The sequence below is a fragment of the Nicotiana tomentosiformis genome, chromosome 1 (assembly GCF_000390325.3).
Source record: "Nicotiana tomentosiformis chromosome 1, ASM39032v3, whole genome shotgun sequence".
Taxonomy (NCBI): Eukaryota; Viridiplantae; Streptophyta; class Magnoliopsida; order Solanales; family Solanaceae; genus Nicotiana; species Nicotiana tomentosiformis.
In genome coordinates this window covers 85,255,377-85,281,419 of record NC_090812.1, presented here as the reverse complement: position 1 = coordinate 85,281,419, position 26,043 = coordinate 85,255,377, and the positions used below count along the sequence as shown (strand labels likewise).

At 38.1% G+C, this 26,043-nt stretch overlaps 2 protein-coding genes across 2 annotated transcripts; both read right to left on the bottom strand.

Moving 5' to 3' along the window:
• Positions 1 to 4,697: 4,697 nt before the first annotated feature.
• LOC138907104 (uncharacterized) lies at positions 4,698 to 8,482 on the bottom strand. The gene is made up of 4 exons (XM_070197267.1): positions 8,181 to 8,482; positions 7,297 to 7,537; positions 6,277 to 6,643; positions 4,698 to 4,735 (listed from the first exon to the last, which is right to left on the bottom strand). The coding sequence occupies exons 1-4, from the start codon at positions 8,480 to 8,482 to the stop codon at positions 4,698 to 4,700; spliced, it is 948 nt and encodes a 315-aa protein (XP_070053368.1).
• Positions 8,483 to 13,739: 5,257 nt separating this feature from the next.
• Positions 13,740 to 25,065, bottom strand: LOC104108636 (glutamate--tRNA ligase, chloroplastic/mitochondrial). Its single transcript, XM_009617717.4, has 13 exons — positions 24,594 to 25,065; positions 24,376 to 24,494; positions 22,022 to 22,143; positions 21,536 to 21,718; positions 20,186 to 20,304; positions 19,567 to 19,615; positions 19,257 to 19,358; positions 19,004 to 19,106; positions 18,835 to 18,898; positions 18,634 to 18,748; positions 15,298 to 15,398; positions 14,515 to 14,671; positions 13,740 to 14,442 (listed from the first exon to the last, which is right to left on the bottom strand). Exons 1-13 carry the CDS (start codon positions 24,842 to 24,844, stop codon positions 14,218 to 14,220), a joined length of 1,710 nt encoding a protein of 569 aa, XP_009616012.1. The 5' UTR covers positions 24,845 to 25,065; the 3' UTR covers positions 13,740 to 14,217.
• Positions 25,066 to 26,043: the final 978 nt, after the last annotated feature.

Here is a 26,043-nt window from a genome sequence, read left to right as displayed (position 1 = left end):
TCCGCAAAAGTAGAAGGGAATTCTGCAGGCGTGCACGCGCAGATGCGGCCCTTTCATCGCAGGTGCGAAGGTAGAGGGGGAAAGTGAATTGCACAGATGCACACAATTTTCCGCATAAGCGCACCCGCAGGTGCGAGCCCAGGTTCCGCAGGTGCGGAAATACCTGGGCAGTGGTTAAAACCGAAGGGCTTCATGATTTTTGTCATTTTTGACTTTGCAAACTCGGTTTAGGGCGATGTTTGAGAGCGTTTTTGAGGCATTTCTTGAGGTAAGTCCCTTGTGCTTATTTTTTATCAATAATCTTGCTTTGCCATGTATTTTCCCACCTAGTTAGTGTGTATTTAAGGTGAAAATTGAAAGTTGGAGGCTAGGGATTTGAAAGTTTGATTTGTGGATTTGGAGGACCATTTGGTATCAGAATTTAGTAATTTTGGTATGGTTAGACTCGTGGTGGAATGGGCGTTTCTATTTTGTAACTTATACCTGATTCCGAGACGTGGGCCCCACGAACAATTTTTGAGTTAATTTCGGGATTTTTGTTAAAGTGTTGATTTCATTAATTAGATGAGCCTATTATTATTGTATTTATGATATGTAAATGCTTTTGGCTAGATTTGGGCCATTCGGAGCCAGATATTTGTGGGAAATGCATTGTGACCGATTGATTGAGCTTGGTTCGAGGTAAGTGGCTTGCCTAACTTTGTGGGGGAGGGGGGGAATCCCCTTAAGATTTGGAATTATTGTGATATGTGAGCGTCGTGTACGTGAGGTGACGAGTACGTAAACGGCCTAGTTGTGGAAAACCCGATTTTTCTTACTGAGCAGCAACATGTTTTCCTGTTATTTTGAGTTATACCATTTTAATGAGTACTAATCTATGTGCAGCATGCTTAATGAATTTCCTGCTTCTTCCCTGACTGATACTTAGTCTAAATTGTAAGAATTTCGTGATGTAGTTGTATTTCTATCATTTGCGCTGCATATTTACCTTGGAATTACGGAACGGTATTCCGGGAGATCCCCCTGTCTTGCATATTTACTTTGGGACTACGGAACGGTATACTGGGAGATCTCCCTACACATTTATTTTGGGACTACAGAACGGTATTCCGGGAGATCCCCCTACACATTTATTTTGGGACTACGGAACGGTATTCCGGGATATCCCCCTGCACATTTACGTTTGGGACTACGGGATGGTATCTCGGGAGATCCCTTGTTGTGTTTCTGTGTACTAAGATGTTACCTTCTATGATTTTATTGTTGTTAAATTCCAGCCTTTATTTTATTGCGGTATTATACTCTATATTGTTTTATTACATATTTACCAGTTGGGCCTTGACCTTACCTCGTCACTACTCAACCGAGGTTAGGCTTGGCACTTACTGGGTACCGATTGTGGTGTACTCATGCTACTCTCTGCACATATTTTCCGTGTGCAGATCCAGGTGTACCTTATCAGCCGCACTGTCAGTGAGTCGGGACAGCTTTGGAGACTTCAAGGTATATTTGTCGCATCCGCAGACCTCGGAGTCCCCTTCTACTCTTTCTCATGTCCATTATCTTCTGTATTTTTCCTTGTTAGACTCTGATGCATAGAGACACTAGATTTTTCTTTCTGTAGTTTGTGATTCACGATGTTCCGGGTTTTGGAATTTGTTGTGTATTTTTGAATAATTGGTTAAATTTTTATTTTTATTTTATTATTCTACAAAATGTTAGGCTTACCTAGCTGTAAAGACTAGGTGCCGTCACGACGTCATACGGAGGAGAAATTGGGTCGTGACAAATAAATACTTGAGACTTTGATGATCTGTCCTTACAATAAAATGTCCCCCTTATAGATAATGTCTCTATTTTTCCACTGCAGTTAATACTGCCATATATTCCTACACATAGGTTGATACCCCTATGTTCTTTAATGAAAAAGCCTTGCTTAAGTAAGCTATTGGTCTCCCTTATTGCATTAAGACTGCCTTCATCCCTATAGAACATTCATTAGTTTCAGGCTAAGGCTAAAACAGGTGTTGAAGACATTGCTATTTTCAGCTGATTGAAGGTTGTTTCAGCCTCTTCAGACCACTAGAAGGAATTTTTCTTCAGCAAAGTGGTCAGAGGTCTACTGATGATTCTATAAGACCTTACAAACCTCCTATAATAGCCAGTGAGACCCAAGAAACCCCTTAAGGCCTTGACATATTTAGGAACAGGCCAGTTGAGATGGCCTCAATCTTAGCAGGGTCAGTAGCCACTATTTGTCCTAAGATAATGTGACGTAAGTACTCCGCCTTGTTTTGACCAAAAGCACATTTAGACAACTTAGCATAAATTTGTTCTTTCTGGAGCACCTCCAACACTTGTCTAAGGTAAACAACATAGTTCTCCACTGAATGACTGTACACTAATATATCATCAAAGAATACTATCACAAACTTCCTAAGAAATGACCTGAAAACATGGTTCATTAGACTTTGAAAAGTAGCAGGAGTATTAGTTAACACAAATGGCATGACCTTGAACTCATAATTCCCCAAATGAGTTCTAAATGCAGTCTTGTATATGTCAGATTCTCTCATACTAATTGGATGATATCAAGCCTTAAATCTTATTCATGAACCATTCAACTCATCCATGAGATCATCTAGTAGAGGTATAGGGAATTTATCCTTAATAATCATCTTATTTAATTCTCTGTAATCTATACAAAATCTCCAGCTACCATCCTTCTTTTTAACCAATAATACTGGTGATAAGAATGGGGAATGACTTGGTTGTAAGGTTCCATTGTTAAGCATATCAGTTACTTGCTTTCCTATCTCATATTTTTGGAAATGATTATACATTTAGGGTCTAATGTTGATTGGAGTTGCATCAGGTTTGAGGGATATGAAGTGATCATGACTCCTCTATGATGGTAGAGACTTTGGCTCAGCAAATACTCTTAGAAACTCTGCCAATAACTCCTTAATCTGCTCAAGTATGCTTTCATCTTCTGTATTTGTGTGGGCTGTAATGGTAAAGAGATGAGCCCATAACAGTTGACCCTTCTTAAGTAATTGCTGTACTCATGCAAATGACATGCTTTACAACCTACCTTCTTCAGAGAAACCCTTAAGTTCAACTCTCTTCCCTTTCACACTAACCTGCAGTCTATACCCAATAAAGTCAAACAAGATAGGGTTATGGTTCCTCATCCAATCCTCTCCTAATACTATATTACAACTCCAATATCTAACAATCTCAGCTTATGTTCAAAGTCAATGCCCTGCATTTTCTATTTGAACTGGGGACAAGAGTGATAACTCATCAAACTACTCCCATTATCAGTTGTGACTCTCATTGGGGCATCCACCTGAATCACTCACCTCAATTATTTTGCAGTTTCACTTGCTATAAAACTGTGAGTACTCCCACAATTTGCTAGGATCACCATAACATGCTTGCCATACATCCCTTTCAATTTGATAGTGGTAGATGCAACTGTCCCAGATTAAGCATTGCGGCTTATGGCCTCATCAATTACTGCCTCATGTTGGTCCTGACACTCCTCCAAACCATCTTCTATAGTTTCTAGTTCTATTTCTTCTTGTTCAATAGTGCCAGATAATGCATTTAATTGTCTGTTCTTGCATTGATGACCAGGGAAGTACTTTTTTCCACACTTATAACATTCACCTCTTGCCTTTCTTGCTTCAAACAACTTATTTCCCATATTGTTGGAAGTAGAACCTCCATCTTTCTGAGAAAAACCAGAGGTTTTAAATCTTGCCTGGCTATTATTGTTGTTATATTGTCCTATATATCTGACACCATTTCTTTTTCCTTTCTTAGGTACTGGTCCCTTCTCCACAACTTGACTCAAGGAGAAAGGATCAAGCATTTTAACTGTATGCCTGATTCCATCCTTGAGTCCTTCAACAAAGAATCCGAGAAAGAACTCCTCAAGGATAGTAGGATGTTTAATCAAGACCCAAGCCTTCAAGACTTCGAACCTTTCCAGGTATTCAATTACTGATCCTTGTTGCTCAATTCTTTTGAATTCTCCTAAGAGGTTGAGATTACTATTATCAGATTCCTCAAATCTCTTGCTGATTTCTTCTACAAATTCAGGCCACCTCACAGTACCCCTGCTCAAGTGGTAGGAGAAATAGCACGATTCTGCTCTCCCATTGAGATGGAGAACAGCAACCTCCAATTTCTCGTAGGGATCAGTTATGTGATTATAGAGAAAGTACCTCTCACATTTTCAAAGCCAAGATCTAGAATCGCCCTTCTCAAAATAAGGAATTTCGAACCTGTGACCATGAGTGTGCCTCTGCCGCCTACCAATAGAGTACTCATTCTGCTCTCTAAATTTGGGTCGACTACTGGATCCATCGAGATGATTGACTTCTACTAGAGCACTACCCAGAATGCCATCCTTGCCCGCGAAAAGCCTTTCCATCTCACATCCAATTTCTTCCCAACTTCATCTATCTTTGAATCATTTCCTTCTAATTTTTTGCTCGTTTCCGCCATGTAAATCTGTAACTGATTATCTATTTTCTTCACGTAATCTTCAGTAGATTTAGAATGAGTTTCTGGAACCGTCATTGTGGTCATGATAAGCTCTGATACAAATTTGGTATGTGCTAAAATGAAAATGAGAATTAATGGAAGAAGAACAAGAATTTTATTAAACAAACACTCTCAATCGATTACAATATGGCCCAATTAGCTAATCTCTTCAATTGACCTGAAAGAAGAGAAGAAAAGAGAAGGAAGATATTAAGAGAGGATAGAGTAGAGAGAGAAAGTGGTTAGGAAATGTACTGACCGGGTAAAAGCTAACTACTTCAGCTTACATTCTGTTATTTATCTAACTATCACTAAGTTGGGTCTAATGGGTAATTGGTGTAGTGGGCTTCCGTCCTTATTCTGATAGGCCCAATAGGCGTAGCCTGTTAATACTTGACCCATTCTTCATAAGTGTTGTAACCCTACTTTCCTTATTTGTATCGATATTTTCCCTTCCTTGTTAGAACATAACATAATATCTCTATCTCTAAACGGGTCAGCAAAGAATATTTCAAGAATCAATGTTCTGTAACCCTTCTTTCTTTAAAGGGAATAACAATAACCATTTTTTTCCCCTAACTTTATGTGTGGCTTAATTATCCCAATACTCTTTTCCTTGCCATATGTCTCCCCATGCACCAACGGTAGACCCAAAGACCATTATTCCAAACTTCTTTATAAAAACGATTTAAGCTCATGGTTAAAAGCGATTGTTTCCTTAGTCTTATTGGTTCGCCCATGGAATTATGAACTTTCTAAGAATTGAGAATTTTCTCAATTTTGACGCTCAGAATATGCAAGTATAAGAATGTGAACATACAATAATGCTCTACTTCTTCTACAGATAGGCTGAAATTGGTATCATTATGATCAGTAGATAATTTTCACAAAGATAAGTGTATAAGGTCAAAACAGATTTCGGCTTTCTTACGTTCGATCGAGATCGAGTGGCAAGAAGCCAGAGTAGGATTTTGGGAGTAAGCTCCGAAGGCAGTACAAACGAGTCTCGAAGTCCAAAGGCAGCTCAAGGAGTCGGCTCGATAATCCTATCGAGCCCGAGGAGTTGCTGCGAGGTCGGAAATGCACCACGCCCGCCCCGAAGGTCAAGCTCAAGCCAAGACCGAAGAGACGACCCGGTAACGGGTTCGGGCCAGAAACTAGAAATGTTCTCTCAACCATCACGCTTACAGGTTATATTACGTCGAGTTCGAACCATTCACTTGACGGCTAATAAGCCTATAAGCTGCTTTCATTTTAAGATTGAGCGAGCACTCACTCGGACCATCATGCCTAAGGGCTATTTTTTCTTCAAGTTTGAATTATTGACTCAACTAGCAAGCCTAAGGGCTACATCACTTTATGTCCGAAAAAACAATCGATCGATCATAGAGACTACGAAGTCAAAATTTGATTAAAGTCTTCACAAAATGAGTCGACCAAGTTGTATATATACAAAATTGTCTACATGATTGATTGGCGTGATACATACAGAACTAAAAAAATTAATTAATAACTAAGCTTCCTAGTCATCCTCAGGGGCGTTCGCTTCTCTGTCGGGCTCTTCCCCGTCCTCGGATCCACTCTTGCTACCGTCATCGTCATCATCATCAGAAGCCAAGGCTTCAGCTTCATCTTCGAGCTCTTTAGCCTTTTTTATCTTTTCGGTAAGATCGAAACCTAGAGCGTGTATCTCCTCGAGGGTATCCCTCCGAGACCTACATTTAGCAAGTTCGGCAACCCAATGAGCTCGAGCGTCGGCAGTATCCGCCGCCTCCCGTGCCTCTATCTGAGCAACCTCGGCATCGGCCCGATACACAGCAATGGACTTATCCGCTATGACTTTTGACGACTCAACCTCCGCCTTGGCCTCAGTAAGACGTGTTTCAAGCTCCTCGATCCTCTTGGCCTGAGCCGACCCCTTTTTCTTGACTCTTCGAAGCTGAACATCGGCCGATAGTAATTTGGTCAAAATGGTTTCCTTTTTCGCAGCCAGGCGATCGATAGTCTCTTTCCTCCGATTACATTCGGCTTTGATTTGATCGACTTCTTCCCGAAGTGACCCGATCTTTTCAACCTTTTGCTGCACCTGAGACAACGAAGGGTTAACTTCCACAGTCGAGTCAAACCCATACTTTAACATAAAGAGGCTCGCCTGTTTGTCAAGTTCGGCCTCTTCTTCACGAGCCTTAGCCAAATCCGCTTGGAGGTCCTTTATAGCCTCGTCCTTTTGGCTGCAAAGAAGCCGCAAGGCGTCTCTCTCCCCCGAGACCTTCTGAAGCTCGACCTCACACTGGCTAAAGTCGACTCGAAACCTACTAATGGCCTGCACAGTAGGGAAAGAACACTAGTCAAATTCAAAAAAAAAGTAAAAAAAATAATAATAACAAAGAAACCAAGTATAGTGAAATCATTACCCGAGTAATGAAACGTTGGGCCTCTTCTAGTAGAAGAGAAGCATCCCCAATATCGAAGCATCATCGACTCCAGTAAAGCAATCCCGAAAGGGATCCCCTGCACTAGAGCCTCCGCCCATATCGGGGGTCTTCAATTCTCGAGCTTCCTTTAACGCCTCCTCAGAAAAGGTAGGAGAGAAGGCAAATAACCGACTGTCATAGCCCCAAGCGAATCACTCGGCGCATTCCGATCAAGACTCGGGATCCCGGGGTCAACCTCGACTGGTACGGCCGTCATCGGCTCAGGAACTTCGGTGACCTCGATAGCTCTCGCAGATCGGGTCACCAAAGCCGAGGCACCTTCTTCTTCTGCGTTTTCTTCTTCTGCGTTTTCTTCTTCTTCTCTCAGTCGTTGGACCGAGTCAATCGAAAGGGCAATTGCCTTCCTCCTCACCCTTCGAGTTTTGGGTTTGGGGCCCTCTGACCGAGAGGCAGCTTTTCGTTTCTTGTCTTTCCCCGGTTTCGGGATCGGGGACTTGGTTCCTTCTTCACCGCTCGAAGGCCTCAAAAGGCGTCCTTGGTTACACCTGCATAAATGGAAATCGGTAACGAATGGAGCACAAAGAACACTTTGAAGGAAACAAGAAGTAAAACCTTACCATGGTTTTTGGCTTCCCATCTGCCTTTTCCCAAATCACGCCAAGCGCGTTCGGCATAAGAGGAAGTCGAGGCTAACTTCCGAACCCAATCCTCGAGGTCGGGCACCGCTTGTGGCATCCAAGGGGCAGCTGTATATCGGGAAGAGACATCAGAAAAAATCAGGAAAAGGTACAAAAAGCAACGTCTTATGAGAACAACTCACGGTCGAAATTTCATTCCTCGGGGAACGGCATCTTCTCTTCCGGAATAAGGTCACCGGTCCTCACCCGAATGTAACGCCCCATCCAACCCCGATCCTTATCTTCATCGATGCTCGACATCAAAGCCTTTGATGCCCGATGATGAAGTCTGATTAATCCTCGAAAGATTTGAGGCCGATACAACCGTATGAGGTGATTCAGGGAAAAATCCATCCCCCCGGCTTTGGTGGAGAAGAAGCGAAGTAGGATTACTATACGCCATAGAGAGGGATGAATTTGACCGAGGGTAACCTGATATCTCTTGCAAAAATCGATGATCACCGGGTCGACCGGACCCAATGTGAAGGGATAAGTGTAAACACTTAAAAACCCCTCCACATGGGTGATGACGCTCTTTTCGGGGGATGGAATCTGCAACACAACCTCGGAACCCCAGTTGCAGTCTTTGTTGACGGCCTCGAGATGACCCTCCGTTATAGAGCACATGTACATTGACACGTGCTCGCATCGACCCGGAACGGATGAAGGATTCTCAACCTTAAAATCGATCTTCAGAGTGCACGGGCCGGGAACATAGTCGAGAACGGACGGCTCCACCGGTGCCTTGTCGTCGGACGGCCGTGAAGAAGAAGCTTTCTCCTTCTGAGGTACAGTTTTCAAAGTTTTAGTCATTGATATGCGAGGAAGAAAGGCAAAGGAAAGTGAAAAATTGACGACACCTAAAGCTCTGGTGTGGATGGCTCTAAAGCAACGAAGCAGGGGGAAAAGATAAGAGAATTTGGAAAAGTAAAGGCGTAAAAGTGGTAAAAGTTAGATGGAAGGGTTATTTATAGGCTCGCATCATGTCGGTTCGGTATCAGAAATAGCCGACCATCATCTGACAAGCATTAAATACCTTGAAAAACTAAATCGATGGGACAGCTATCACATACGTCATAATCGGTCCCTGATAAAATGTCAGCTTGTTGTCCGATCGAACCGTCAAAGGTCATGTCGATTCTCACCACATCCTTTATGAGAATCGAGGGGACTATCTGTATACGGTCAAAACAGATTTCGGCTTTCTTACGTTCGATCGAGATTGAGTGGCAAGAAGCCAGAGTAGGATTTTGGGAGTAAGCTCCGAAGGCAGTACAAACGAGCCTCGAAGTCCAAAGGCAACTCGAGGAGTCGGCTTGATAATCCTATCGAGCCCGAGGCGTTGCTTCGAGGTCGAAAATGCATCACGCCCGCCCCGAAGGTCGAGCTCAAGCCAAGACCGAAGAGCCGACCCGGTAACGGGTTTGGGCCAGTATCGAATTCGGACCAGTATCGAGTTCGAGCCAGTGTCGAGCTCACAGACAAGAGCCGTTGCAACCGCACCAAGGGAGAGAATCTTAGCGAGAATCGAGAAAGAGACAAAACATCATGGGTTCTCCACTATATGCTTTATTTTATTATTTTGTTATAAATAATGTAATGACCCTCTATTATAAAAGGGGGGTCCTTGTAAGCTAAGGGCACGACAGACAGCAACAAAAAGATCACTTCTCATATTATCCCCTTGTGTTTGATTGACTTTATTTTATTCGTTCTTTTTGCTCACTATTTTCATTCTTATAGTCAAGAATACACTTATTTCTATTTCTCAACACGATTTATATCAAATTGTATCGCATATCCTTAGAACCATACACAAATCTAACGTTATCCGATTTTTCGGGTAAATAATAAGATAACACCAAAAAGTTTTATGTGCAGAGATTAATGGATTTTTTAATCTATTCTGAAACCAGTGTCCTCGCAAAAAGTTACTTGAACCCCCTCATGACTTCAGGTGCATCTTTCAATTTTAAACATCCGTTATACAAACTATAAAATATCAATCTATTTTATTGGAGATTGCCACTACTCAACACATTAAAAAATTTCATAATGATTGATAGCACACCACAATACCAAGAATAAATATATACAGGATTTCTAAAGTTTCTCAAAAGCTTGAGAATGCGTCTTTGGTATTTCCTATGCACGGCAAAATTTATAAACGAATATTCTAGTGGATAAAATAGATTTTCCGCTTCTTCCATGAAATGGGCTGCATTTTTATCCTTACGAGTAGTCAATTTTCGCAATGGAGTACAAGGTTGGCTCTCTTTGAAACAAGCGTCTGAAAGTTTACGCCTACTCCATAAGGAATTTTTTATTTATCTTTTTTCCTCGGCTAATTTTTATTAATTAAATAAAATATTATATTTAGGCAATCTAGTGATTCCACAAACATTATTTAAACTATTGGTGCAGACCATACTGATTGTCAAAATATATAAACTCCTGATTCCTGAAAAGCACTTCAACTCAAACAATATTAGAAAGTAAATTAAAAGATGAAGCTACTATTAAATAGATAAAAGCAACCTTGAAAGAACTGCTAAAACTTGAAAAGATTAGATAAAAGGATAAATTCATCAAGTTTGTTTGAATGATCAATGTGGATCATCTTATGCTGACTTGCTTTGATCTAGATGATCGAATACCATCTTAACCTACAAAGATGAATAATCAAAGTTTAATTTGATACATGTGATTGATTTATTTATTTATAATTTTATAAGGTACAAACATGTAATGAAACGTATTTCACCCAATACTTCCTCATATACGATATTCTTGGTCTATGTTCCTTTATCCTTTTCTCTTGTCGAATTAAAATTCTTGTTTGTTAAAAAACTACGAAGATCATCTTTCATCATTTTGAGCTTGTACTTTTTTCTGTAAACTTTGACTTAAAAGAAACAAAACCAAATTAATGCAAAATGTGACCAACCACTCGAATCCTCTTGCCTTAGTATGTACCATTCTGTATTGCACTAATTATTACACACACCATTTACTACCGTCATTATTAAGTAATTAAGTTTTACTAGTAAGGTTAGCACATTTCATTTGCCATTTACTTATGAACTAGTGAAGCTGTTCGCCCTCGGTAGTGAAAGATATTTTATCTTACAATTATAAAAATTATATAGATTTATTTGGGGGGGAGGGGGGAAGGATGCAAGTTGGATAAAATGGCAGAAAAAAGGAAAAGGAAGAGGAAGAAGAAGATTACGAATAAAGTTGAAACGTGAGCTTGATTTTTAAAGTAAGCTTGAAGGATTTAAATAATTTTCACTCGAAGAGATAAGGTTAAATCTTAAAAATTGATAACATTATATTGATCGCCATCAATGTATTTCGGAATACAAAAGGTGATTGGAAAGACTGGGAATTTTTTACACAAGTTGAATGGAAAATTATGGTGGAAAAGCAAAAAATATAAAAAAAAAAAAGAAAAAAAATGTAAATAGTATTAAATTGAATGAAAAGAAGAAACGGCTCAAAGAAGTCAATTTGGCGTCATGTATCAACTCAGCCTACTAATTGGTAACCCATTTTTCCTTTATTGGTATCGAGTAACTAATAAATGTATATCACAATAATAATATATATATCACAAATTTATTTTCTTTATTTACGTATAGCAAAGTGTATATCAAAAAATTATTTTCCTTCGTTGTATATCTAAAATATGAAGTTATAAATATAGTTGATTATAATTTATTCTTGTCTCTATATCCAAGTGTATAATACAAAAATAATTATATTGTTTGTATATCACTGCATATAATACATCAAATAATATGTATACCAAAATGCAAATGGCAACTTTATTTTCCTTCTTTGTGTATATCAAAATATAAAACAATTTTTTTTTCTTTTTTTGTATAACCAAAATTATTTTCTACTTTGTATATATCAATATAAAACAAATAATTTCTTGCAGATTATATATATATACACACACACATTGATATACAAGATGGGAATTTGATTTATTTATTTTAAATCAAAAAACAAAAGGAAGAAAAGAGAGAAGAAAAACGAATACAGTTATCATGTTCATACTGCATAACTCATCAAGTAGACACACTTTAGTTTTCTTTTTCTTTTTCAATGAACTTGTTCCGACATAAATTGGCTAGGCTGCTTTATAGGCTCTGCCATATGCCAAGTCCAGCCGGCGTTTATGGTAATTTGGTCTCATATATGTTTGTTTAGCTCCAATCAATAGGGCTTAACCTGCAATCGACATTTCAAAATTTTTACGGATGTGTAATCAGATCTCACTGATTTTTGCATGATTTGCAATAATATTCCCTAGACCATGTAAGAGAGAAGCGATAGAAGAAGATATAGGGAGGGAGATATTGGAGAGAGAATAAATAGGGAAGTAGTTTTTTTTTTTGATTTAGCTATACAATGCTAATCTTTTGGGGTTGCCTTTGCCAAACTTAATCTAAGGCCAAAATTTTATCAATTTCTATTATATAATGACACCCGAAATAAATTTCTCTAGTAACTTAAAATATACTCACATTGATCTACCAGTAAATATATGCCCTGCCCAACCCACATGCTATATTTTTGGTCTAAATTTGTCACCATAACTCTGACCTCTATTTTCTTTGACATCATGTGACAAATCTAAACATTTTAACCTAAATTTTAAGACGATGCGTAAAAAATTACAGAACTTTTGACAACCGCTTATACAAAGAGGGGTTAAACATATAGTTCTTAAAGGTTGAACATACTTTTTTTTTTTTTTTCGGAAATGGTTTACTAAATTGACAAGAGGCGTATGGACCAATTGTATTGCTGCAAAATCTGTCATTTGGCACTGGAAAACTCCAATCGCGGTTAAATGATGGAATTACTTATAACTTTTGAGTTGCCGGAATCAAGAGCTTCAAAAGGCATGCAATAATTACTTCCGAAGCTGAGATTTTCACCAGATAGTCTTAAATCTCAGGTGACCAAACGAATAGGCCAGTCTAGAATAGTACTGCACCTATGTGCAACCATTGATCAGTTGGGTTTTATCGAGCTCCGCGTGACCTGGTACGATTTTACAGAGCTTATGATGGCCGGGTACGTTTTTACCGACCCTAATACGGCCGGGTACGATATGATGATGATGATGCCCACATGGCGTATGTTTTTTTAAAAAGTATATGTATATATATATGTATCATGCATTTCATATCATTCGCCCTCAGAGGTACTCAGATATTACATGTGGTATCTTCTTTATCTCTTTTTATATTACTGTTCTTATTTATACTTTCCAGCATTACATACTCGGTACTTTATTCGTACTAACGTCCCTTTTGCTTTGGAGATGTTGCGTTTCATGCCCACACGTCCCGATAGACAGGTTAACAGTCCTCCTAGTAGGCTATCAGCTCAACGAAAAGTGTTGGTGCACTCCACTTGCTCCGGAGTGCCTTTTTTGTCAGCATGCTTTGGACATATATTGATTAGTATAACGAGACCATGTCCCGACCTTTATGACTTTTATGTAATCTTAGAGGCTTGTAGACAGATGATATCTATATGGATGTTTGTAAGGCTTTGTTGGCCTATGTTTTGAGTGTACAAATGGTCATGTCAACTTTTAGGAACGGATCCAGTACATTAGTTACGTGTTCCCGTGAACCTAATAACTTTTGCCTAAATTCGATATTTGTATTGAAAATTTTATTAAATGTATAAGAATATTTAACTTGAAAACTAATTCATTAATCCAGTTATTATTGTTTATTAACTTGAGATTTCTGTAGGAACCCATAAACTTAAAATTCTGGATCCGCCTCTGTCGGCCTTATAGGTCCGTATGTCACATGTATAAGTTTGTATATCATGTTAAGTCGTCATATATCTAGTATTCTCTTATATTTTATTCTGGTTATCTCATGACAACCTTTCAAGCACATTTATCCATGATAGTATAATAATTGAGAACGCAAGAAAAGATACTTAAAAGTATCTAGAGAAACTTACTTATCAAATGATGAACTGCTACCGCCAATATCACACCTAATTCCACTGTTTTAACTCTACCAAGAAAGTGAATGCACGGTTTAGCACTTAACCGAAAAAGAAATTCTACAAAAAAGATATCCCTGTCAGTCACGGAAAGTTATACATGTAGAACAATAAATGAAAAACATAGCCATTGTTTTTATGAGTAAATATATTCAACGAAACCCAGTTTGGAGCTGCAAATATGCCCTGCTATCTATTCTACCATTGTTCTATGACTTACCCCAACCAGCAAGTGGCAGTAAGATATCAAGCCGGTCATGGTCGCACCATTCAAAAAATAAAAGTAGTTTCACATTCCACACGCCCTTACCCCGTGGAGGGGGAGGGGGGAAATACAAAAAGGAATACCACTAGCGACGGCAGCCCTCTTCGTATTCGGAAGAGAGGAGGTGCAAATACAAAAGAACCCCACTCGTTTGCAGCCGTCTTTGTTTCTACAAGGAAGGGCGGAGACAGAAGGCATAAGATCGAAAATCAAACCAAAAATTGCCTCAATATCAACGAGTTACAGCACCAGCAGACAAAGGCACATCTGTGCTGAACGACTCCCATTGAACTTCTCTTAATATTTTAAATCTTTCATCAAATGTCACAAACCCAGCTTGAGGTACTACAGAGCCAGATGTTCCAGCTTTATAGAGCAGAACTGTGGTGGCCCCAATATCAGGTCCATGAAGCTTTCCTGTTAGTAACACCCGAAGGGGCATGAAGAGAGATTTTCCCTGGTACATAAAGCAACCTTATTAAATACTGAAAAAGAAACTTAAGGGAAAAAGAAAATACTCAGATCTAACCTTGCGCTTCAGCAATTTACCAAAATTCTTCACCCACTTTTGCCATCCAGGTTGGCCTTCTGCAAGTGCACCAGAGAGCTCGCCACTGTCGTAGGCAGCTAACAAGCTCTTAGCAACTTCAGAAACCCCATCTTCTAAGATTGGTTTTCCTTCAGCGCTGCAAATGGCATAGCGTATACCATAATAAGTAAGTCACATACTATAAGCTTTTCTCCTTTTAACATCATTTCAGGCCTTCTAATAGATAATTGGTTGCCCTTTACGAAGAATCAATGTTTTGTTGAATTGTCTTATTGTATTCAATTTGTAAAGGACTAAATGGGGAATCATTTTTGTGGAAATTATCTTTTCTATTCTCCTTGTAAATGAGGATAACCATCCTTTTTGCTATAATTAATACCTTTACTTATTCGAACAAATTAAGCTCATTAATAACAAATATTTTCATTAACGCCTTAACGAATAGACCAAGTTGAGAAACTGTAGAAGACATAATTAAGTAAATAAAAGTGTGTTCTGTCTAACAGCTTAAGCTTTTAGATGAGATGGTCACACACTTCAACATAGTACCAGAGCATGCTGAGGTCTTGGGGTCGAGTCTCATCGCCACCCAATATCAAAAAGAATTTACACGTGCTTGGTTCATCAAAAAGAATCAAGCCCGCGTGTGAGGGAGCGTGTTGAAGACATTTTCTATGTAGACTATTCATTCTCTTTAACTAGAGAACTTTTCATCTATAAGCATCACATAGTACAGTTTCAAAAGAGGATTTCATAAATCACCTTGCCAAAGTTTCATATAAAGGATAAGATAGCAAACTTGAAAGCGCTTTCTCTGAATCTGTTATCAAGTCAATCCCATCCTTCAGGAGCAAAACAGCATCCTGTACATATAGAAAAGTTAACAGGTATAAGAACCATAACTCCAATGTCCACTGAACATCAACTTTTGAATTGATGTTTAACGAATAGCATTTATGCAACAGCCACTGGGGAAAGAGGGGAATATTTTCAGCATTTCAAAAGTTTCGATCAAGTTTGACATTTAGCTAATTCTGTACCTGATGCATCCAGAATCATACCAGCAAACAAAACCACCAGCTGTGTATTCTACCTCGACTAATTCAACTTTTGCAAAAGTTCGGTCTGATTTTCAGTTAGTGAATTTTGATAACTGAAACGGAACCGTAATAAATTCCGTACGGTTTTATTTTTTTCATGTTTGGTTCGATTTAATCGGTTTGGTTGTTTTAATTATGGGCCTGAACAAAATAAACTGAACAAATTCGCCAGAAAGAGTGCCTTCACTGGAAAACTTCAAAGAAAAAGGTTGCTGGTCTTTTTCTGAGGTCGCCGGAAAAATCTCGAACCAAGGTGAGCAGCGAGGGAATGTCGAGTCGACACACAGAAGTGTTTTTCTACTGGATCTCACCGGGAAAATAGATATGGTCGTACACATCATTTTGAATGGCATTTATTTCTTTGTGATTAAGCAACATGAAATTTGTTGAGCCGACGGTCTATTGGAAACAGCCTCTCTACCTTCACAATGTAGTAAGGAGGTCTGGGTACACACTACCCTCCCCAAACCCCACCTATGTACCTATGGGACCACACTAGGTTTTTTGTTGTTGTTGTTGTTGAGCTTAAGCAACATGAAAACTAAAATAGTAGTATTCTCCAATAAAAATACATCATTCCCCGATAGAATCAAGAGCCAGCTAATTTATAAGTTTAAGTTCGAAAGCAAACATTCTAGAAGAGATTGGAGGACTACAAATTGTCGCAACCATCCATTTGATCGTCTTTCTTCTTTCTGTATCAGCATCCCTCTCTTCATTTTCCATTAAACCACTCTTGAAGACCATAGTTGAAAACTCTGAGCTTTTTGAAGGTTTAATTCTTGATGATGCATGATAAGCTTCATGGCTTCTTAAAATCTCCTTTCTGAAACTTGTTTGAATCCTAGAGCACAGGGCAAGAACTGAAGTTACAAACAATGGCTTAGGATTGAGCTTTGAGATTCTTCAGAATAAGAGGTTTCGGGCTAAGGATAAGCTTAGGGTAACTGGGTAAGGGACTAAGCGGACAAAAGCTTTTGAAAAATTTCGGTTTTTTGGTTAAACGAAAAACCGAACCCTTGAAACGACCACCGAACCAAAGAACCGAAGTTATAAAAGAGTTTACCCATCAACAGACTGAATAAACCGAAAAATCGAAAATTTTGGTTTGGTCTTTTTTTTCCGGTTTTACGCCCACCCTCATTGCTGAGTGGGAAAAAGTTCTCTGCTGTAGGCAACAGGCCATGTTAGATTGTCCTGCATTGTTGAGCGAATGGGTTGTTGTCTACTTATATTGTCTCGGACAATACTTACTTTATGATCTAGCTTTTGAGATTGAGCTAGACCAAGGTCCATTTAACAGAGCCAGGCCCATCCCTGCTTGTTTCCCAATGTCGAGCCCCATGTTATGTTATCCAAGCTCTAGTTGTTCAAGCCTAGGCATGCCGGAAGGTGTTAGATTTTCCGACATTGGTGAAGACAATGTGATGGTTTCTCCTTATATGGTCTTGGACAATCCTTACCTCATGAGCTAGCTTTTGAGTTAAATTAGGCCGAAGGTCCATTTTCTTAATAGTTCATATTTTTATTCCAGACCAAAATAGAGAGCAGGCCAACTGAAATAGAACCAAATCAGGATACTAAAGGCTAAAATCATGTAATTGGCCAGCTGGTTGTACTTCCGTACAAGGTAAAACCAATTTCTATAACACAAACTCTATTAATCATGTTCGCAGCAGCTAGTAGCTTCGCTTGAGGACAAGTTAGCTACACAACCAACTCATCACAGAAGAAAAAGAAAGCTGGTTACTTAGCTTGAGAAAATCCTAAAGAGTAAAGACTTCAACTTTTCCATCCCCGTACAACACATTGCATAAGGATGCTCCAAGGGGCTAATCGATAATTTTCTTTGTACTTTCCATGGTAGAGTTTAGCCCTATTTGTTAATTGTCCTCAGCCTAGTATTGAAACAAGTGAAATTATTGTTTTACAAAGTTATAGCTACAACTAAGTTTCAGGAACATCACTAGCCTTATATCCCCCAGATCCCAGAGTTTTAAATCAGAAAATTAGAAATTTAGGATTCTTTTACATCAACACACATCAAATTAAGGTTTTCAAATTTTGATAGAAGGTTGTTAAAATTGTCATCCAACTCCTACAACCCCACAGTTTTATGGATCGAAATATACTGAAGCAACCCTGCCATGAAAACACCTTAATGTGATATACTTAGAGAAATATACCAACCTTTCCAGCATCAAGTCACTTTTACATTATGTGACAATAAATTTCTTAATTAGCTTGCTAGTTAACAACACAGAGAATTTGTTTCACACTTCTGTAAGTCAAGTTCCAATTTTGACTTTCCTGATAGCCTCTAAGGATGTACATTTTGATATCATATTACAATTTTCGTTCCAACTCTTTTATGAGACATTTAGGTCATAAATTTATAATGTTTTATAAGGTACTGGGGTATTTTTTTTTCTTTTTCCGGTAACTTTGCATGGAGACACTATCTGCAGCAATTTATAACTTGAAGATCCGACCCCAGAGAATCTTAAGGTATCCTAAGTAGGATCTTGAGTTTAATGACTTGGTGTCATATCCGGCACCAAACATCCCTGATTCATTCAGTCATGCAAAAAGAATCCCTGATTTAATTCAACTGGCCGTGTTGCACTAGGTCTATCCAGAATCAGCCAGCCAAGTCGTAGCAGACCATCACATGGTAAAACAACTACCTATAGTGATACTGCTGCTTGTTGCATTTCATATAAGGGTCTGTAACCACTTTATCCCAACTTGCACCAACAGTGCATTAAGAATAAGCTCCATCAGAAGCTATCAGTCGCAATACATAAGAAGGTGCTCCCAACCATTAACACGGAACTGTCAGATCACATCACATTGCACAAACATAGTTTATTCTTCTTGGATTGGTAAAACATAGAAGGGATAGGAACAATCACTTAAGGAAGAATGAGAGTCAAACTCTTCATCGAACAGGCTACAAGATGTGGTGGAGAAAAGAAAAAAAGAGAAAAAGTTCTACCTGTATAAAGATTCCTTGTGATTCTGTAGCGATGCCTGCATCCTTCCACCTTTCACCAATAATTCGGTTCAGCTCTTCAGATGGTAGAGATCTCAAATGCTGACCATTCATCCACCTGAAGTTCATATTCACATTTTAAACAAGAATCAAGAAATGTAAAACCAAGAAATCCTATTTATATAGCAGAAGAAAATATAATACCTTAACTTGGTCGAATCAAAAATGGCACCACTTTTGTTTACACGTTCAATTGTGAACTTTTCAACTGCAAATGAGATGAGAAGCTATCACACTTGAAAGGCAAATAAATAGAAATGAATGCAAGCTAAAATTAGCTATGTGAACATCAGCACAGAGGCAACCAACTGACCAAGTTGTTCAAGGGTGAAAAACTCATTTTCTGTACCATCACCCCATCCCAAAAGAGCTAGATAATTCACCATTGCCTGAGGCAAATAGCCCATGTCCCTGAACTGTCAGGGAAAAGGAAAACACTGAGATTTCTCACTTTTCCAGTTCAAAAGGAAAGGGTAGAGAAAATCCAAAGCAAAGGAAGAACATATTTTACCTGACACGTAAACCCCTAAAATTGTTTCAAAAGGGAAGCATGCAATGTCATTTACCTGACCAACTGATGTTGCACCATGCCGTTTAGAGAGCTTGCTTCTATCAGGTGCAAGAATTAAAGAAACATGCGCAAAGTGAGGCATCGGAAAACCTAGTGCCTACAACAGGGTAACAAAGAAATTTCTCCGTGAGCTTCTAGAAGTGAAATCATATACCCAGAACTGCCTAAGGATTCTTCTCTTCTTTTTCCATTTTCTTCACTCTCTTTTTCCCTTTAGCTTTTCTTTCATTTTATTTCTTCTCTTCTTCTTTTTTTTTGGGGGAGGGGGTGGGGAAGAAAGGGGAGGAGACCGGGAAAAGCAGTACCTTGTATATTAATGCTTGCCTTAGAGTATTCGGCAAATGTTCCTCCGCTCTGAAGCATCAAGATTTCATTAGTGCTCGAGTGCCAAATAAACAATTCAAAAATACATGCTACATATTGAAAAGTGGCTGTATCCTGTGCAGAAAACAAAATAGTACAACCTATGTTACAGGGAGCCATAGCCTCAGGTACAAATTATGGCATGGGTAAGCTCGATTTTTAGCAAGGTTTCAGTACAATCTCAAGGTAACCATGTCATACCCATTTGACAATGGTGTATCAAGGAAAACGAATGAGTCTGTGTAGTGATAGCACACAACTGAAACAACAACAACATACCCAGTACTATCCCACACTGTGGGGTCTGGGGAGGGTAGTATGTACGCAGACCTTACCCCTACCTTGTGAGGATAGAGAGATTGTTTCCATAATATTGAGAACTAATTTAAACACATATTTACATCATCACTGATGTTTCATTTTAACAACTAAAGATCACTATAATCATATTACCCTCTTCGTTGTTACTCAACTTTTCAGTGGAAATTTTACAATGCCTTTGGCCTATAGAGTATAGCATCAGTTCTGTCATACAGTATTGAAATTAGATTTCTCTAATACCTTATGACATGGGAGATTGCCATAGTAGCATCATCAACTGTGACACAAAAGTTGTAAACAGGTTGTCCATTACTTCTCATGATCACAAAATCTCCAAGTGTGTCTAAGTTCCAACTGACCTTCATGAAATTGCAACAAAGTTAGTCCACCATAATAACTGAGATGCACTAGCATTTTGCCCGTGCCTTGCATGAAAAATTTCCAGCATTTTTTACTTTCTTGTCAAAGATAAGAAATTCACAGTTATGTTATTTCAACCATTTCCTCTTCTTTTTCTGATAGGCAAAATAAACTTTTATTCCATGGTCAAGTACCAAGCAGGTATTATTACACAAAAGTTTTGCAGAATTTATAGGACTTCTCAATTAAAGGAGTACATGGATTCCAACTGATATTCTAGTCCTTCTACTGAGTTCTTCCTAACCCAAAAATATAGATTCTGTAAGCATTTAAACTTTACAAAAGGTAAGGACAAAAAATTATTCTTAAAACATCTATGGTTCCTTTTCATGCTGTCCAGAAAATATACAAAGGGACATTTCTCCATAATTTCTTCAGCTTCTCTGTGCACTGTCAGTTCCAGCTGATATAGATAGCAAATTTCAATTTAAAAAACTTCTTATCATTACCACTTCCGCCTATCATGCATCATTGAGAAAAAAGGGGGGAAACAAAAAAGAAAGAAGAAAGAAAAATTCACAAGAAATAAATATGCAATGATACTTATGTATTAGGGTATTAGCTTCCTGCAGTACCTTTTTATCTAGTTTCTAATATCACTAAGTTCCACTCCCTATTTCCCAATCTAGACTATTGGTATTCTATAGTGCTCTTTTATCTAATTTCGACAATCTCCAAGTTCTAATACCCTAGAACCCCAAGCCCATAATCACCAGATCACTACACAACAATTACAGAGTTTGAAACCAACAATTGATGACCTAGAGAAATTAGCCCATCTATCCAAATAAGGCAATGGACTCATCTAGTCATAGCTCTTACTTTAAGCAAGAGTCAGCCCCAACTTAATTATTCCCTACGAAAAAAACTAGTCAGAACCACCCCCTTTCTTCCCTTTTTTCCCCTTGAAAAAGTACCCCCTTTCTTCTTTTGTTTCTAATCTTCTAGAAGATACGAGGATAATATCATAACACAACGTTTTAGCAATAAAATTGCCATTGTTAGCTTGGACGATATCCTAAAAAAAAATCTTCAATTTATTCACCAGTTGGCGGTTCAACATAATAAGTTTGGACCGGAATTATGACAATAAAAAAAAATAAAAAAAAACCACCAGCTTAGATGGGAATAAATTTTACTGGTACAAATTAGTTGAGAAATATCACTAACTTCACCACGAATGAGGTCATCAATTTTTAAGCTCCCTTCTTTTGGTACTCGAAATCGGTATGTGTATGGGGTCCCTTTTGCCAGCTCTTCTACCACTTCCTCCTCTGTAGCACTTGCCCACCTCCCAGTGTATACTGGAGGCAACTGCTTCAACTTTGCAATCTCTTTCATCTTTTCTAATTCCTGCACAACAGAAAATGCTTTATTATTACACTGTCATTCAATACGATATACTAAGACCACAAAATTGGACAACGTATTGACCCATCAAGCAGATAAACAATGGAGCAGTTTAAGAGGCATCAAACTTGTGAGCATCGTGCTCCTGAAACTAGTATAATAGATGGAATCCAAAAGGATTCTGTAGCACAAATATCTGCTTCTGTGAACTTACATTCTAGATATACAGATTTCTAACTCTCAAAATTCACACTGTAAAACCGGCCAGCATACCCAAGGAAAGAAATGAAAATTCAATACAATCACCTCATTTGAGCAAAAACATCGATAAACATGACCGGATTGTAAAAGCTTTTCAGCAAATTGCTTGTAAAGGGCATTCCTCTCAGACTGCCTGTACGGTCCATATTCCCCACCAATTCCAGGACCTGCAAAAAATATGTCATCATTTTTTTAAATATTTTGATAGGTAAAAGAATATGTCATCAATAATTGTGATCACTTAGAAATTAGAATTACATCTTAAGAAAAAAAAGGATGAAAACTAAAACAGAATTTAAAGACTGTCCCAATGTCACAATGACAAGCAACAAGCGACGAGGATTTGATTCCTCACCTTCAATATAAGTCTCACCTTATAGCATTTGCTACTAGCTTGTTTTCCTTATTGCGAACTTAAAAACAGCATTAGCCTGTGGTTTTCCTTATAAAAAAACTTTAAAACAGAAAATTATAAAGGCAACAAGCAATTAACAGGTCACAAAGTAAAATAAAGAGATTGGTTTGAGTCAAAAGGTTGGTTTGAGTCAAAAGGCACGCTTTCAATCTGCTGATTGATTTGGAAATCAGTATTGCGCAAAGCTGGACCAATGATGGTTGGAAGTTAGAAATTAGAAGATATTTTAAGGACTGGGATATAGAAAGGGTTACACAATTATTAAAAGTTTAGAACCAAACTAGAGTGATGGATAATCAAAAGGATTCTACATGGTGGAAAGAGAAGAACAATGGTAGCTTTACTGCCAAGTCCTGATACTAATTTTTGCTAAAGAATGAGAACTGGAGGAGGAGCCTTGGAAGAAGCTATGGAAAACAAAAGCTCGATCTCTGTGGGTGGATTGCTTCACATGAGGCATGTTCTCACACAAGACTTTTTATGTGAAAAAGACATAGAAACTGCAAGACATCCTTTTTTACATTGCAGATTCACAGGACAGACATCAGGAGTAGGTTTTTGAACATATATGGCATCAATTGGGTGATGACAGGGACTGTGAAACAAGCATTAGCTTCTCAGCAGGGCTGCAAGATGAGAGAAGAAATCAGAAAGCTATGGAGTTACACATTTTTGAACAGTGTGCCGGTGTGCCTTGCAGGGAATCATAGATATTCTGAAAGGAAAATAGAAAAGATTTTCTCTTGTAAAGTATAGATGCTTATATAATTTAAAGTGTTGGCGAAAGGATACATTTAAATGATAAAGAGTCAATGCTGGAATTCATAGATAGTCTCAGCACTACGTGAAATAATTCCCAGCTTTTTGTGTAATTTTGTACTTTCCACTAACTCTTTGGTGTTGACTTTTGTTTATTTTTTATAAGGTAAATAATTGTTGTTAATAAAATTGTCTTACATTTAAAAGCATATATTTAATTTAATGCTAACGAGTCCGTAGTTTTGATTTTGACTGTGTTGAAAATATAACTAAAAGAATCGTCACACATTTCCACATGGTATCAGAGCAGGCAGAGATCCTGGGTTCAAATCACTGTCACCCATAATTAAAAAGAATATCTACGTGTTTGACTCATGAAAAAGACAGGCTCCCATGAGAGGGAGCGTGTTGAAGATATAACTAAATGAATAAAAATGTGTTATCTCTAACAGCTTAAGCTTTTAGATGAGATGGCCACACACTTCCACAAACCGCGGCATTCGAAAAGTTATAAAACGTGTCAGCTTCATTGGATCAATTTATGACACTAATTTTAGCTATTGAGCTTTGACAGTTTTGTATGTGCAGAATATCAACAGGCTTGTCCAAAAGTTCCATTCTAAGGACGCTAACAAGACAAGCCAGAAAGTGTCCATCTTTTTTAGATGTATCAGGCATTGCATTATCCAGATAACTCAAATTGAAGCAATTGGATGTCCAACTAGGGCCTATATGACATGATTGATCAATAGATCCACCTTTGTCATATATTCCACACATCACACTAGATAGATATCACATTCATGGAATACGATTCACTTTTAAGATGCGTTGCTGGTGAAATGTTAAGACACGCAAGACTCAAAATCTCATGCTAAATAGCGTGGAGGTTTGAGTCCTCTTCAAGGCATAATATTGAGAATGCTCATTAAGAGAGCTCGGATCGAAACGGTATATCTTGCAGCTACCTGAGCTTACTCAGCTTAGGCTCATTACTTCACAAGCCTAGTCTAAAGAAGAAATACTTTAAATACTTGTTTGACTGAGGCGGCATCGTTTTTTATATAATATTGCTGATGAGTTGGGGATTTACTATAATACTTGTGTTACTAATAAATATATAAGATGTAAGCTCAGCTCAAACCTTTAGTTACATACAACAAGACACTGACATCAGAAATCTGCAATTTAGCAAAGGGAAAGAAAGGGTGGTAGATGATAGAACCTTCATCCCAAGCAAGACCAAGCCAAGAAAGGTCACGAAGCACGGCCTCCTCAGACTCCTTTGTGGATCTTTCCAGGTCTGTGTCTTCAATCCGGAGTATAAACTTCCCACCTTTTGCCCTGTAATTTAGAGTAACATAATGTAACAGAGAAAGACAATTAAAAAAAAGCGTTTCTCAATGGGTAAAATGGAGAAGAAAACAAGGAACCGGGACGGACCGCGCATATAAGTAGTTAAAGAGTGCAGTTCTAGCGCCTCCCACGTGGAGATTACCGGTAGGAGATGGCGCAAACCGAACTCTGACATCCCCTCCGTCCCCCGCTGAAGCATAAACTGAGAAACTTCTTCTACGGGAGCAGAGACTTTGCCGGTAACTGTGGTTGCCGCGACAGTATAGTAGTGACTGGCTGTTCTTTAACTCCGGGATCAACCTTACTCTAAACCACGGCGCCGCCGCCAGCGTCGCCATTCTTCACTAAACTTCGGTGAAATCTGTTACCTTTCTGAAAGGAAAAGAAAACTATATTTTTGGTGCAGGACTCAGGATAACGATATCTTACGTTTTGGAATACGAACCCATAAGCGCAGCCTCCGTCAACCTTTAACCCGATTAATTTGCCAGGCCCACCTTAATGAGCCCGCTTGTGACGCCCCAAGCCTCCAACCCCACCTTCTGGCGTAGGCGAAATTGAAATTTTGCACAAGAATGTGTGTTTCCGTTAAGGGTGTGTTTGTCACTAAAGAAAAATATTTTTCAATTTTCTCATATTTAGTGACTTAAATATTTTAAAAAATATTTTACTTAAAAACTCATTTTTCTCTAATTGGATGAAAATATTTTCCCTACCAAGAAAAGAGAAAACATTTTCCAAAATTATGTTTCAACCTTCTCTACCCTATTCTCTATCCCCACCAACCCACACCACACACCCCTACCCACCCTGCACCCCCCGCCTCACCCCCACCCTAAATAGATAGATTTTTTTTTCATTTCAATAAATGAATATTTTCTTTTCATGATATAAAAAATTATATTTTTTATTTTAACAAAAAAATATTCTCTTTTCATGATGTATAAAAAGTATTTTATTTCATTTTAACAAAATGAGTATTTTCTTTTTATGTAGAAAAAGTATTTCTTTCATTTCAACAAAAAAAAAAGTAATTTCTTTTCATGATGTAGAACAATTATTTTTTTAATTTTACCAAAATGAGTATTTCTTTTTCATGATGTTGAAAAAGTATTTTCTTTTATTTCAATAAAATGATTACTTTGTTTTCATGTTGGAGAAAGAGTACTTTCTTTTTCAATCAAAAAAAGAGTATTTTCTTTATAGTTATGGAGCATAAATTTCAATGTTATTTTGCGTAAAAAAAAATAAAGCAACATATTAGTTCATTTGGATTTGTGTGAATTTATAGAAGAATAATTAAATTGTTGAAAAAAATAGAGTCTTGAAAATGTTGGGTATTGGGGGGAGCAAGGAAACATGGGGACTTGGGGAAAGGGGACGAGTAGCATACAAATATATTTTCCTAAAAAAATATTTTTTACTCTTTAACCAAACACTAGAAAATATTTTCCGGAAAAAATTTCCCACTCACCAACCAAACAAGGGAAAATAAGTGATAAAATCACACAATTTTCATGAAAATATTTTCTAGGGA